Genomic DNA, 16,227 nt, shown 5'->3' on the forward strand with positions numbered 1-16,227 from the left:
AGGCTGGTCCCCTATTTAGTACTTGTGTTATACTCTGCACACTGAGAATGAACTCCATTATCAGGGTAGTTTGCTTTCTTCTTTTTCTCGCTTGTACTGCTTGTATTTATTGCACATGGGAGAAGGATCTCCCACAGGCCTGCGGCTCCAGACAGAGAGGTGATTTCATTCCCTCCTAAATAAAACAGCTTAGGACTTTTATATCACATGCAAGTCCAATGATTAAAAGGTGATGCAGGTCCCAGGGGGGCTACACATGAATACAGGCGGATGCATGAGGTGGTGAGAACACGAGTAAGCATTTTCACCTGTTTACTTGGGATTTCCAGCAGAATGATATACTTCTAAACCCAGAGGAAATAGCTTTTCAGCAAACAGTGGAAATCATTCTTTGTTTGAGGGTAGCAGACTTTATAGAAAAAACATTCTCTCATCTTGCTCAGACTGGAGCTTCTGTCGTCCTGCAAAATCTTGCATGTTAAAGCATGTTAGATATGGGATCCGGTGTCGGTGACAATGGGATGAAAAAGGCGTGCTCCTGAGCTCCTGAAGGATTTAACTAGCAGCCATGAAACTAAGGGGAGCTTCTTGCTATGAGTTTAACAGGATTTAGCCAGATGAAAGGCAACAGCTAAGAAAAGGGGAGGCATGAGGAGGGAAAGAGGTTCAAAGATGGACCAAAGAGAGTTAGAAATAGACGAAGGAAAACACAAGACAGGATGATGAGACCACCGATGCAGGCGCTTTGGCATTACTCTCCTTGTATATATCTGCAGTTATACCCAACTAAATAAATAGTAGCAAATGGTATCTATTTCCTCTGTAAAAAAATAAAATGTTGGGAATGTAGTAAACACAGTCTGCGCCCTTTGGAAAAGAAAGATGGGGTAAAGGAGTGAAACCATAATGAAGAAAGTGGTTAAAGAGGAAACAAAGGTAAGGCGAGGCAAAGCCACTGAGATGGAAAGTAAAACACAGTAAAATTGTATGCCATTTTGTTTCAGGGCCATAGGGGATGGAGCACTGTGGGAGGTACCTATTGCTTCTTCCAAAACAAAGTGCAGCAAAAACTAAAGATTGCACATATATGGGTAGAGCTGGAGTCAAAGGTCTGCACAAAGGAATGGGCAAGAATGTAATAATAGGGTTAGTTTTTGTCTGGATCAAATCAAATATATCCCATCCCTTTAGAAAAACACTTGGGTCCATGAGTTTATATTCATGTATTTAAATTCATGATAAACACTTTTTAATCTTCAAAAAAAAATCATAAAACATAAAGTATTTGCATACACTTTAACTAATATTTGGATAACTGTCAGTACGCTTCAGAGAAACTGCACAATTTGGTTCCGTCAAAATGCTTTTGGCATCAATCCGTCTGAACATTTGACCTTTCGTCTCATTAGAAATGAGAGAGTCCTTTAAAACCGGACAGTTTCCTCCTTCAGACTTGGTGTGATATTTGAACAGTTTCTGCTTTATTCTTTAGAAAAATCCTCTTTAAAGTCTGGTTGGGATCATTTTCCCATCCAGATACCAAGTTTTGTTATCTATAAACCATGTAGATTTAATTAGGGTAGACAATTTGGTGGTAGTCCTGCCTCCTCATTACACCCACTTAGAACCAGGACAACTGGGAGTGAAATAGAATCTCAGCATGATGCTGCCATCCTGCTTCACCTTGATGTCTCCTTATATTCCTTTTGTGTCTCAATCTTTGTGTTCTGTCAACGTAAAATCTTCCTCCTGGAGGAATATGGCTCATAGCAGGGATAGAAGAAATGCATCAAGACTAGTTTATGAAGGTTTTAGGCTCGTCTAAGCGGATTAAGAAATATTAAAATCTTCAGTAAAAAGAGAATTAAATAAAAACAGATTAACATACGGAAGATACGTATGGTACTGAATAAAACTGGCTCAATATACCAGTTGTAATGTAGCCCTATAGCAAAACTGATTGCACATGACAATAACACTAGGGAAGGATTATAGGTAATTTTGTTTGTTCAATTTGCCCTTTCATTTTTCTGTATTTACAGTGTGTTATTTTTCCTTTTGCACTGAATAGAGTAGGAAGGTGAGAATTCCCAACAAATACAACTTAAATGTAACCCAAACTCTGCTGCCAAAAAGTTCAGAAATATGTCACCTTTTTTAAGAGTAGCCTCTGCTTCAAAAAAACAGATGAGGGTTTTGATAACAGTGAGCAGAAACACTTTGAAGGGGAAGACATATGAATCATGTAATTTAGCCCCTATGATTACCAAGCTGATGCCTCCATTTGGTTTATTAGACTGGGGCGGTTTATTTAACAGCTAACATCCAGCCACTGCAATGCTCTGGTAATAAAACATGTAAATTTGAATCTAATTTCAGATTACTCTGAATAATACATCATCACTGTGCTCCATTATCACTGTGCAACAAACCTAATATGAACAACAACAAAAAAACACAAGAAAATAGCTGATATGGGCGAAAACAGCATTTTAAAGGAATTCCATCTTTTACTGTAGCATATAGAAATCACAAAACACAGCCCTAAGCCTTGAGAACAAAATAAATGTCAAACTGGACAAAAAAACTCCATCTGCCACTTCCTCTATGGCACAGGCACAGGCCAATAACAAGGTTATTTGGCTGTTGGTATAGCTTTGCTGCTCATGCTCTTTGCCTACAGGTGATCTGAGAAAAACCCCAATAAATTTAGCGATTCTGTCAACAAACCATTGGGAGACGTGGATATGAAGAAAGTGCAGCTATTTATTTCACCATGAAAAATAAATATGTCAAAGGGGCGGGGGGGTAAAGTCAAACAAAGCGGAATGGTCTGGTGGAGACAACTGAGCTACATAAAACTTCCAATTTAAAGCGTGAATTTTGCTTCCAGCCATTTTTTTCCTCTCCTTTACCACAGCTTTATTAAAGTTCCAGCTTATTTCCTGTGCATATAGCTTTTACAAAAAGTATATCCAGTACAAGTGTTTCTTTTTTGAAAACCTAAATCTTTTAGGCCATGGATGTTTAAAGGGAAGATATTGGGAAGGGGAGTTAACAGGAAAAAAGGAGGCTTTGTCATCTCATGCTCCATCTCTGTTATGCAGCTCCAGGTATACATGCTAATATTGCTTCCACTCCTCTCAGCAGAAGGAGCCAGAGACATCAAAGCAAATTCTGTGAAGAAGGGAAATGAGAAAGAAAGAGGAAAGGAGACCAAAAACCCCGAAGAGACAGAGGATGGCAACAGAGGACAGATACCAAAATGCTTTGTGTGTCACTACAATTGGGCTTTTCCTTCATTAACTACGGACCATTTTCTTATTTATATGGATCCTAGTGTATCATTTAAATGGGGCATAAATAATTTTAATCTTGTCACGTAAAAATCACATTGGTATATAATAACACATCCAAAAATATCTGGAAAATTAAAGGTTATTCTTACAATAAGCACCAAACTCATCATCTTCTTTTTCAACAAAAGCTTATAAAGCAGACCATCAATGACTTAAAAAAACACTTTAAAAAGATAACATTACAACCATTCAAACCAGAAGTTTATATATACTGCATCCACCTCATGTTAAGTAATCCTCACTTTTTTGCATACCCAAATAGAAAAGTAAATACCTATAGAACTGCAAGGCCAAATTACATGTGTGAACCGCTGAACAGAGTCTAGTTTTTGAAAATTTAAATTAAAAAAACTGAGACTAAAACCCAGCCTAAACTGGATCAGTGCAAACATAAAACTCATAGTTTTTTTCTTCTTCTTGAATAGCAATAACAAATATATAATTGATAGCAGGCATGTGTCATTACATTACATTTATTCTGCATCATGTCAACCCAAATTGTCACACCTCTAGGCATAGCAGTGTCAGAGTTATAAGGCTTTTAACTTCTTGTGTCACCAGTGTCTCCAAACGTACCAAATTATGCCGAATTGTGGTTATTAGTTTTACACAAAAATTTGACCCCAGAAAAAAACAAAAACAAAATCACACTGAAGCATTTTGATTACCACAAAACATTTTTGAAACAATGTCTCACTGGGTGTGGATATCACTGTGACTTGGTGGCCGCTCTCGTTCCGCTGGTTTGTTTTTGTTGAGCCCCTGCCATTATTGATGCATTAGTGAGAGAACGGGCCACTGTTTCTGAAGATGGATCACAGAAGACCAGCTACAAGCGCACCCTGAACCCCATCACAGATTCTGCACAAGAAAATAAAAAACTAGTCTAGTGCAACGAGCAGGGCTGGAGTCGAATCTTAAGAGTGTAAGTAAAGGGACAGTTTTTAACAAATAAAGGGAGATCTGATCTGCCCTAGGAATGAAAAGGGACCCAAAGTTGGTCCCCTTTTTGCTAAATAGGCAAGATGCATTGATCAAAGCATAGTTAATATTTATAACTTTCTTACCTCATAATAGCCATTATGTCTCTAAACCTAAGCTCTTTGCAGTTAGAGCAGCATAATGTGGGGCTTTTTTTGTACACCAATGCAAATGCAGAACACTGGTGTCATCTGAACTTGTTGCCAGAGTGGACAAATGTCTGAAAAAACTCTGGAACTTGCTCTATGTTCATTTAATACAGAGAATTTCAGCCATGCCTTCTTGTTCAACATAGGTGCCTGGTCTCATAATTGAGCTTCTCAATGTGTGGTCAAAATTTCCAAACAATAAAGTGCTAAAATGTCCCAGACCCATGGAAATCCTTCCCAGAGAAAGAGCAGGGCATTATATCATACACAATAGATTCCTTAAGTAATTTCTCTGGTCAGTTAGTATAAATGGTTATTTTATAATGTATTGGACCAATACACACTATGCAGTAAAACCTTCAAATCATTATCAAGAACAAAATGTCACAATACTGAAAAAGAAATAATAAAATAAGAGTCATTTAAGTGTAAGAGTCCAGGGTTAAGGTGCATTAGCCACAAAACGGTTTCTAATGTAAAACTTCACTGTTACTCAATTGCTAGGTGGCTCTTGAAATCTTGGTTTCTTGAGTTTACCAAATCTAGAGTGCGATTCAAACATTAGTCTGACCTCCTTAAAAAAAGCAGATGATAAATGCAAATGAGCCGCTTGATTAAATTATGAAATGATTAACATTCCCAGTGCAGATCAGAGCAGGTTTCTTAAGCTACCCTGGTTGAAATGCTAATGGAGCCTCAAACTCTCTTTAATGTCAATCCTGTTCGACTTTTTCCCCGAGTTAGGGAGGGGCTTCTTGTTGCTATTTCCATCCACAACAGCAGGAGGGACAGACAGCAGGATTATTACCCAATCTGTGTTTGGAGAGAAAGCCCAGGACATGATGAGATGAACGAACAGGAGGGTAGGTCCTCTTGTCCATGAGGGATTTTCTTTTCTTTTCTCCCATTTCTACAGCTTTTCCTCAGCAAATATCCAACCTATTTTTAAAGCCCATTATAATAATAATAATATTAATAAGTCCATGTGGGGAAAGAGTGATGAGTCTGTCTTTAATGGTGATCAAATGTCTTTTCCTATTCCATTTCTCCACTCTCAAGTTTCAGAGTTTAACCCAATATCTCAATCCAACAACAGACATTTGATTTGACAGACAGTAAGCTCTGACTAGAGCAGTGTCTAATAAACTAAACAAACACACAGTTTTTGCAGTGTAATGTCAACTGAAATTAAAATTTAATGCAAAGAAAAATAACTAAATATGTTTTATATGAATACACATGTAAACCCACAATATATAATCACAACGTGGTTAGAAAAATATAAATAAAAAAAATATTAAAAAGAGGATGTGATTAGCTTGCTCTGATTGTCAAGAAATGTATTCGTCCAACCTTAGAACAGTAACTGGCTCTCAGACATACATCATTGTTCTAAGTATTGCTTTAAAGTACATGAACAGATGGGGATTCATTTTATACATGTTAGGAATTATAAGAGCTACAATCAGAAGCTTACATCATGTTGGCGCTCTCAAATTATTTATTGATAATCATAGTGGATGTTAACTTAAGGTAATTAAAAATAAATAAGAGCACAAAAAAAGGCTGAAATTTTATACATCGTATGAGAATATTTGGGTTTAAATGTATCTCCAAAACTGCTGTTCAATTTTTAACTACGGGGTAGTGTGGTTAAAAGAAGCAAAGTCGACAAGTGGGAAGAAGATATGTGAGGCATGTTAAACTAATTTAAGAGGATGAGTATCAGATAATCGAAAAATGCCTCACAGAAAAAAAAAGAATAAAAACTAGGGAAGAAACTGAATTTTTTTAATTATTAATTGATTTTAAAGTAGACTGTAGAGACTATTAACATAATATTTAATCTCACTGATAAATGAATGCTCTAACATTTAGAAGATTAATTTTTCTGATTTTTTAGGATGAGATCATGCTATTGCAATAAAGCATCTATTTATTTTGAGTCATTATAAAGGGGTCCAATAAATGTGGCTGGCACTGTACTTGCTCATTCAACATTGGGCATCATCTCAGTACTCGCAAAACCAAATAAACAATTCTCAAACTGGGCTTTCGTTATGTTTCCTCTTTGCAGCACACAAGTGAAGTTCTGTGATTGCAAATTAGTCTTTTGCAGGGTTATATATTCAAAGATATTTCCCCAAACAAACACAATGGTAGGTGTTTCTGAAACCACATTCTGGCGCCTGCACATGAGGTGAAAACAACTGCAAATAAGCCATCACAGCTCATAATTAGAGTGAAACACAGAGTACAGAGCCTATGCTGCAAAGTCTAAAGAAATGTTTGTTATTGTTAGCTTTAATAAAAGCTGGGCTGTTGACTACAGTTCTACCTCATTTAAATCTGTATTCCAAACGTCAAAGGGCTACTGGAGCCGCTAACTCAAAGGCAACCCGAGATCAGTGCGGGGATATGGGAGTGACAGCAGCGAGGGAATTAGTGATGTGATGACTGTCAACACACAATCAGCTATGCAGTATAGCTACAAGGCTCACATTGTTTAGACTGGACTTATCAGATTTCTGAACATAGAGTTGAATTGTTTGCAAAACAGCCCAAGCTGTCACTCACTTATAGCAGAGGCCCTCAGAAGCATGCTTCTGATTGACTGTGTTTTTTAATATGCACATGATGATGGCTATCAAAGCGCGTCTTTGAGAGCGATACAGCACAGAATGGATTTCATCTGCTTTCAGTGGCTGATATGATGAAATACAATGACATGATAGTCTGTTTTACTCTGTGAAGCATGGACAAATGCCAAGGTTCCCTAATGAGTGCTTCTGTCTGAGTATCAGGGCACTAACCAGGAAGAATTGGTCCTTTTTGTCAAGAAACATGACCTTTACAATCGTAACATGGCATCAAGCTTCATTTCTTAAATGTTTGAGGCAACGCTTTGGTGTAAGGAAATGGACTGACTTCTGGGCTAAAACATGTAGTTAAACTGTGCAAGAGATGGAGAAGCAAAGCCCTTTTGTTGACAGTTGGCTTTTACCTTTGGGTCAGCAGTCAGCAGCTTAAAAGCCTCATACACCTGCCTCTCTTTGACACCGCCCCCGAGGTCCAGGAAGTTAGCAGGCTTTCCCCCATGGAGGTCAATGATGTCACATGTTGCCATGGCAAGACCGGCTCCATTGACTGCACAAAAGAAAAAAAACATCAGAAAAAGTAAAGTACTAAACACCCAAAACTTTATTTACAAATATTCTTCCGGTGAGGCTATTGACTTTCAATTCAACCCAATCATGGCACATTCATAGAAATCAACATAAACTTGTCCATAAATTAAGTTAGGAGTAATAAAGTTGGATGACTAAGGACTTTTCTATGGAATGCATAAGGGAATAATATAAATAAGATTGGATTTTTTAACAAAAAGAATTCCACACGGTTTCAGGAAAAGAAAATAAAGCCCCAAAAATAAAAAAAGAAAGAACTTAAGATAGACTTTACTGTCAAAAGTGTTTGCTCATCCATCTAAATAATTAAAGCCAGGTTTTCCAAACCCTTCTAAGGCTACAGGTGCATAAAACCAAGCCCGCAGGCATTTAGACTTTTTCTAAGAGAACATTTTAAAGATTAGAGGTTGCACTTAGGAGCTCAGTCGTTCCATCATGAGAATTTAACAGGATGCCAAATATTAATAGGAAAAGTTGTAAAATTTCCTTGCAACTAAATATTTTACTTTTATAACAATGTACCAGTAATTTGGAAAGACATCAACCCAGCAAAGGATAGATCTTTCTAGAACGGGTGTTGACGCATCTGATGGAGATGCAAACTTGCCTGGCTGTGTTTTTCAAGTGCTCAGTTTTATTGTGGGGAGAATATGTGTCCTTTTTCTTTCCCCTCTCTCTCATTTTTTTTTCTTTCCAGGAGCTGAACCTGGTTTGCTTAGTTCCAGCAAAAGTAACTAAGACTGATTGGGCATACCAACATATTTTGGACACTCCAAGGCCTGAAACTTTTATGGGAACCATTTGGAGACTGCTCCTTCATCTTTCAACATGACTATGCATAACCAATGTCTATAAATACATGGATAAGAGAGATTGGTGTGGATGGTAGTCTGCATAGAGTTCTAACCTCTAACCGACAGAGCACCTTTGGAGTGACTTTTAAGGGGCAGAATAAAGCTAGTTTTTCTGCATTAAAAAGGTTAGGAGAAAAAGGGAGAATCCCCTGTATGTTATACTGTGTTGGCTAAAATATTTGTTAATTAGAGCAACACTTATTAGATTGAAGAGCTAAAGGAAACTAGAAATGCTCTCACCAGAAACATCGAAATCCAACCTCATCTCTTAACCTCACAGAGAAAACATTTACAGTACAGACTGCAGGTTTTTATAAAGGACTGTCATCGTTTACCTAAGTGCCTGTACAACTACCCTGCTGGGTTGTGCAGCGTCCAATAGCACATGTATGTCTTACCTCATTTGGTTTAGACAAGCTGAACTTGCGTCCTGGCAAGCTCCCCGACTGAGGTCTCAGTAAAAGGGAAATTTGCTTTAACAGCTGTCACTTTGGTGCCTTGCGGAGCTCTCAAGGAAGCTGCAGGGTCTTAAAAGCTGTTGTTACTTTAAAAGAGTGGAAGCTGGGGATGAGGAATTGGGGGCGAGCGGTCGTGCTCAGAGGGGGAAGAAGTGTTGACAGACATTCAATGTGTTTAGGAGGCTACCGGGTAAGGAGCCAGAGCACCTGTTAGGGCTGCTGTAAACTGTAAAAGCTTTATGACAAGAGAGAAGGCCTTTAATGAGAACCCTAACAATCTGGCTCACTAGAGACTTTGTGGGTAGATTATAGCTAATTAGAATCCATTGGTTATGGCAGCATTCATTTCTGGGATCTTCAAAAAGCTGCTGGTAAACCAGATGGGAGCCTCGCTGGTATCCCTTAGTCTTTCATCGTTTTAGATTTACCATCTTAAAGCCGTTTGACATGAGGTGTCATTCTACTGCAAGCGACTCATTTATTTGTACGCCCAGGTGAAAGAATTTTCTTCCAGGGTTTATATCCTACCAAAGCAGGCAATGTTTCCGTCCATTCCAATATATTTAAGATCCCACTTGGCCGCCTCCATCTCTGTGGCGTCGCTCTCAGTCATGTCATCCATGGCGAACACATCTTTCTGACGGAACTCAGCGTTGTCATCAAAGTTGATCTTGGCATCGAAGCAAACCACTAGGAAGACAGGTAGGCAAAAGAGGGGACTGTGAAGGCAGAGTTACAGAGTCAGGAAAAGCAAATAACTGGAAAATGGTAGACAAGGGAAAGGAAAAAGATGGGTGGCAGATAGACACTTAAAATTGGAAGTAACATATCTTCATAAGCATAAAATAGCTAAACTTCCCATACATATTTAGATGTTGCAAACAAATGTCCTACTTGTCAACAAGGTCTGCAAACCCAAAACCAAACACAGATATAAACACAAAGCAAACTTTCTGCAACATAAAACTTGGAAAACTGTTTTCTTTATGGTAGGGTATGATTTTGACCAGGAGTTTTCTTCTTGAAAGATGTACTTTTAGCTTTACCTAAAACTATGGTTTGGATTATGCCTGTGAGATAGAAACTGTGTTACCTGGCAACATCTAAATAAACTGAACAAGATTGAAGCCTCCTAACAAAGCTTGCTTAAATCCTGACCTTGCAGCACACAGAACAGAAATATTTAAATATCACAGCATAAATCAGGTGAATTAAAGTCATTTTTCCTAACGACATTCAAAAGTAATAAACTCTTGAAAACATATATTGGTTTTACTTATAAAACATTTGAGCAAGAAGCTGTTCTTGAGACTTTGACATCTAAGTAGGGAGGAATCTTGCTGCGGTTCTATGTCTTAGCAGGATATATCACACAGCAGCTATTCAGTTTCAGAGGCAACAATATATTTATACATGCTTTTTTTACCTCTATGTTTCTTAGAAGAGTGTTTATGACGAGTTTAACAAAATCAGTACTGCAAGGTGAGAAGTGATTTGCAGTGACTGTGTGAACGACTTTTTCCGATGAATGAGCAGCACTTTAAATAAAACCGTGTCAAAATGTGCAGATTTACTACAGAAAACAGTCAGAATGAGGCTTTTTTTCTTTAATTTATAAGGATAGATTTAATCACTGGAAGATAAATATGCTAGTTGATACTAACTTTTTTTTAAACATTTGTCGGGAGTGATGGCCTAGTGCTTAGGGCATAGAGCTTGGAATCCAGAGGTTCTGAGTTTAAGCCCCATTCCCACAGACTGCTCTCTGGCTCCCTGAGCAAAGACCCTTAACCTCACACTGCTTCCCGAGCGACGCACAATGGCAGCTCACTGCTCCCTAAGGGGATGGGTTAAATCCAGAGAGATCATTTCATTGCTCTGTACTTGTGACAGTGTAATAACAATAAAAAGGAAAGGAGAAAAAAAGGAAAAACTATACTCGGGCAATGTTTGAGCTGATTATTTTAAACATGCAGGTAAAATGAGGTAAAAAACTTGTACGGTAATTGGAATCGATGACTCTCTCAACTCCAAACCTTTTATTGATAAACTTGTTAAGAAATTCAAAGTTAAACTGGGCTTCTTCTTTCGTAATAAGACAGGTCTTTCTTAAAAGTGCCTCGTCTCTGCCACATTTTTATCGGTCTTAGATTATGGTGCCTTTTTTATAAGAATGCTACTTTTTAATGTCTTCAAATGTTGGAGTCTGTTTACCATGCTTCATCAAGGTTCATCACAAACTGCAGAACCATGACACATCACTGTGACCTGTACTCTCAGGTGGGATGGCCTTCCCTCTCTACAAGAAGGTAGTGTCATTGGTACACTTTTATTTACAAGGCCCTTCTGGATTACTGCCCTCTTACAATAGTACTTTTTTACACTGTACTTTACTTACACTGAAAAGCATGGCTTCTTCTGCCCTGAGATCCAACGATCAGCTGTTTCTTTAAATGCTTTTAAGTAGAAAGTGAAACAATTTGAAGCAGCCTAAATGATCTGTAATTGTTTTACTTGATATGTTTTTTTGTTTTTTTTTTGTTTTTTGTACCTGTCATTTATTTTAATGTATCTCTCTTGGCCAGGACTCCCTTGAAAAAGAGGTTTTTAATCTCAATGGGATTTTTTTTCCTGATTAAATAAAGGTTAAATAAAAAAATAAATAAAACAAATTATGCAAGGTAAATAAATTTGAAGGCTTGTGTGAAATCCAATGATGATCATTTCAGTTATATTTTAACTTCCTGCAAAAATATGCTTAAAAACACCAGGAATCTACAAAATTAAAAAAAAATATTTTTTTTTATTCTCCCACAATGGGGAAATTCTGGTGTTTACATCAGCAAAAAGATTATAGAAGAGTGCATAAAAATAACATAATAGTGAAGACTTAAAAAATAAACAAGCTCCAGTGTCGTCAGCAGGAAGAGTCTGCTCTGAACCTTTTTGTAGAGAGCCTTAGTGTTGTGAGTCTATTCCAGTGTGTTATTGTGGTGAACACCAAGGTACTTATAAGTGATCACCTGAATAACAAACTGAACTGAACTCAAAACACTATATGACACTCATCCAGGATTGGTGTTTGCAATGAAATCTTTTGGCTCAGTTTACACTCATGGGCTACACAATGAGAAGTAGGTAAATAATTTATTTTAAACTGATTGAGCGACTGTCACCCTGAGAAAGTCACAGCTTCTCATATTATAAAATATTTTACAGACACTTATACCATGATGATAAAAAAAATAAGGTTTAACTCATAAATGGAAAAATCCAATGCATGTACTAATGATGTCTAATCGCAACCCTTTGAGAACGGCTTCTTGTTCAGGGTATTGACTCAGGTTAGTTGTGTAAATTGGCTGATCTGAGATGTCAATAGGAAAATTTTTCATGCCACTAGCATCATTGATTGCGTCTTGGGAACCAACAATTCGTCATAGTTAGGAAAGTCTACAACTCCACAACTAAAATACATTAAAAAAAAACTGCTCTATTCAAGATTCTGATTTGAAAAAACCTCTTAATTATCCTCAAATACAAAACGATGAGGTCGTTGGTTGTTTTTAACCCCTTAAGATGGCACAGAAAGCAGGTTTTAAAATACATATTATTAATGTGAAAATCCTCAATCAAATCTTTTTGGGATAAGGAGGAACATTGAGTTGATTTGGTTGAAGCAAGGCTTTTATATCTGACTACTCAAGTTTGGTTTTATCTAATAATGGTAACAAACACAATAGCAGTAGGCACCATAAGAAAACACAACTCATGCTTTTATGCTCTTGCTATTCGCAGATGCAGCTCATTGGTGGCTAATCTGCACCACTTAATTCTTAATGACCCCATCAACAATAAAGAAAACCCTCTCCAGGCTGCGGCTGGTAGTGATGAGTCCAAATGGAGACAACATCAGGTACTAGATGCTTTTTGTAGTTTAAACTTTAGCTCCTTTATCCTGTTCCTAACACCTATTCCGTCCTTTTCCTTAGAGTTACAATAAAACCCTATCCTGGAAAGACAGGAACTAAATCCAGATAGAAACTAGCGAAGGCTGAAGCTCTCTATTGTAAAACCAAAAACATGTAAAGAAGTATATTTTATTTCCATTGCGATTAATAAAGTATTTTTTATTTCAAATGTACAAAATTAAATTTGCATGTGTTACAAAAAAATACATGTAAGGAAATAAAATATTTTTGTTAAAGTAGATCCAGTCATGTACATTGATCGTAAGCAAACGTATTGCTGCACAGCTGTAAAAAGGACAATCGAGAAGTTCATATGCTAAATCATCTAAGGAAAGGAAGCATCCTGCTTACAGTTCCTACCTCCTTCCTTACTGCCAACCCTATTCGGACAGCACTTATCCTGGAGACCGCTGACACACTTCCACTTTAGTTTGAGAGTCCTTACCAATTTGCACTGCAGTCTTGTTCCTTAAAACAGCCACAGAAGCTGCCTCAGCTAAAGGACACTAAAAGACTTTGCCATTTTCTGTACTAGCTTTATGCCCCACATCTATAACAGTTTTGGTAGATTTAAGTGGACAGAGGATAAAGTACACTGTTATGAAGAGCGCCTAATAATCGCTTTGCAACCTTTAATTTTAATTAGTTCTAATCTCCCTTTCCTCATTTCATATATTAGAATAAAGGAAGACTCTTGCAGCTTGCTCCTTTATTACTCACTAAAGTGACTAAATTCTAATAATCACTGAGGTCTGAATGGTCTTTCAACAGCCTGATCCAGAAATTCCATATGTAATAACTTTTAACTTGCTTTGTTTTTTTAGAATACATAAAATCTCTTGAAGAAAAATAAAATATCTATAATAACTTTAAAGAAGTCTTTCTTACACCAATCTAAACTCAGAGGACCTGGAAATACTCACATTCCTAAATCTATGATTAATTTTCTACTTAATTTCTACAGCATATGCTGGACTAACTCTGAATCTAATATTAAGATGAGTCGAATGCACCCGGGAGATTTGAGAGACTCATTTTTGTTTCTTTTGGATGAGTTTAACATCACTATCAGTACTGAAGCAACAGTGTGGTGTGAAAAAAAACAGTGCTGCTCCCTGAAGCCATCTGTATTTTGAACCAGATAAAGTCATGTTGACAAGTGGCTGATGTCAGTGTGTTGCAATTAGAGTACACTTCACATTCTGCAGCCCGTTCAGGCCCGAGATGATAGCATCTGTAAAACTCACTGTGTTCATTATACTGAAAATAACGGCTATTTTTAAAATCATCAGCAATAAGACAGAAGCAAGGGAACACAGGGATGTATATAAAGAGGCATTTTCTGAGAAACACGGTACCTTGTCCTTCGGGAGTCTCCCCGAGCGGATTGACTTCAACTTGAGTGGCGTCGACTTTCAGGAACAGATCATAGAGCCTCTTAATCTGATCCGCTGCCTGCAAAGTCCACAGACGACAGTAATTACCTGATGGTTTGACTCTGAGCACTCAGCCATCCACTGAGGCCACAAAGCTTTGCACACAAGCTGCATGAAAACAGCTCCCAACATCTCTCTGTTTAGGCTCATTCTGGAATTTGATTTTCTGTCTTTAAAATGGTGTAAACAACAGCTAAAAAGATATGAAATAAAATACAGTGCCAAACACTTTGAGAAAATATTTTTCACTATATATAAAACCATGGACACAAATTGTCAGTATCCCTTTTTAATGAACAGTAAAAACAATTACTTAAATATGACAAAATGTATAATAATAATAAAAATTCATTGGAAATTAATGAATCAAATTCGTACATTCAGAGATGGGTTTTTACAATGCTTCAATAGAATGAGTATTAAAATGATGGTACCCCTAAATATCTTGTGAATTGGACCAACTCCATTTTGACAAGTTACAAAGCTCCTTGAAGAATAACTTATTAACAGACGAGATAAAAAAATGGACCCTTTTGCCAGGTCAGCTCCATGTTCATAGACGTACCTATTAAGCATATCAAGAAAAGAACACTGTCCCTACAGAGCTGCACAGAGGAGGCTCTATTATGTTCTGGTGGTGCTTGGCTTCATCTTGGAAACGGTGCCTTGAATCTCTGCAGTGTGTAATGATATTTCAAGACTATCAACGGATTCCAGAGAGAAATGTGCTGCACAGTGTCAGAAAGCTTGGTCTGTCTCAGGTTATATGTTGTGCAACAGGATAATGACCGAAACACACAATTAAAAACACCCAAGAGGTGCTAAGAAGAAAATATTGGTCTACACTGAAGTTGCCTTCTATGGGCCCTGATATAAATCCTATTGAGCATCTTTAAAAAGAGCAGAAACTTGACGTCTGGAAAAGGCACCTTCACATTGAGACATCTGGGGCATTTTGCACAAGAGTACTGGACCAAATGACCGGCTGGGAGGAGCAGAAGTCTCACCTAGTGTTGGAGGCATCATTTGATTGCAATGTTTGCCTAAAAGGGTTGTGCAACTAAATATTATAATTTTTCTCCAGGCCTGTTTCATTATTTTCTTTTTTTTTTATTCTTTACGTCTCCTGTCAGATTGAATTTTTCTGTGAGCATGGTAGGTTTTTCTTTCATTAAATGAGGAGTATAGAGAATTTTGTCTACACATGTATTAAAGCGACGCCTCAGGAATTCCAGTAAAGTTAATGATTCCATATGTAGTTAATTTCTAAAACTCACTTTGAGTTCATGGAGTTTCGTGCAAAAGTAATTATTACGCCTCAACTTTGGTACAAACACAAAGTCCTTGTATTTTGATAGTATTCTATGCAGCAGCCCCATGCCAAATACTGAATTTAAAATTGCAAAATGATGTGAATTTAGATTTCTTTTGTCAGTAAAAATCAGAAATGAGCGGAATGCATTCAATTTTATCCTGTCAACAGCCAAATGTATTGCGGTCTGGACTTTGAATCAGTTTTGTGAACTCACTAATTTTTTTCACATTTGAATAAGCTGTTTGTTAAGGATGGTTGTCCTGCTGGAAGATAAACATCTGCCTCAGATGCAAGTCTTTTGCACTCTCTATTAGGCATTTTTCTTCTGTACCCAGTGTTTAGCTCCATCCATCTATCAATCAACTTTTCTTGTCTCAGCTGAAGAAAACCATTAAAACATAATGCTGCAACCATCATGTCTCATTGTGGCTGACATATTTAAAACGAAGTGCTGTCAATCTCTTGTAGAATTTTGCATCTAAAAATAAGATATTATCTCTGGTTTCATCTGAGCAA

The 16,227-nt window shown here is 37.3% G+C and overlaps 1 protein-coding gene across 1 annotated transcript in view; it reads right to left on the reverse strand.

Annotated features, from left to right (window-relative positions):
* suclg2 (succinate-CoA ligase GDP-forming subunit beta) overlaps window positions 1-16,227 on the reverse strand; it is a 159,951-nt gene that overhangs the window by 54,356 nt on the left and 89,368 nt on the right. Inside the window, exons 7-9 of the mRNA XM_038291821.1 lie at window positions 14,319-14,415; window positions 9,518-9,679; window positions 7,494-7,636 (exon numbers count right to left, since the gene is read on the reverse strand). Of these exons, the coding sequence (XP_038147749.1) occupies window positions 7,494-7,636; window positions 9,518-9,679; window positions 14,319-14,415 (402 nt within the window). The remainder of the gene's footprint in view (window positions 1-7,493; window positions 7,637-9,517; window positions 9,680-14,318; window positions 14,416-16,227) is intronic.

Source organism: Cyprinodon tularosa, unplaced genomic scaffold, assembly GCF_016077235.1.
Source record: "Cyprinodon tularosa strain WSP-4 unplaced genomic scaffold, ASM1607723v1 ctg300, whole genome shotgun sequence".
Lineage (NCBI taxonomy): Eukaryota > Metazoa > Chordata > Actinopteri > Cyprinodontiformes > Cyprinodontidae > Cyprinodon > Cyprinodon tularosa.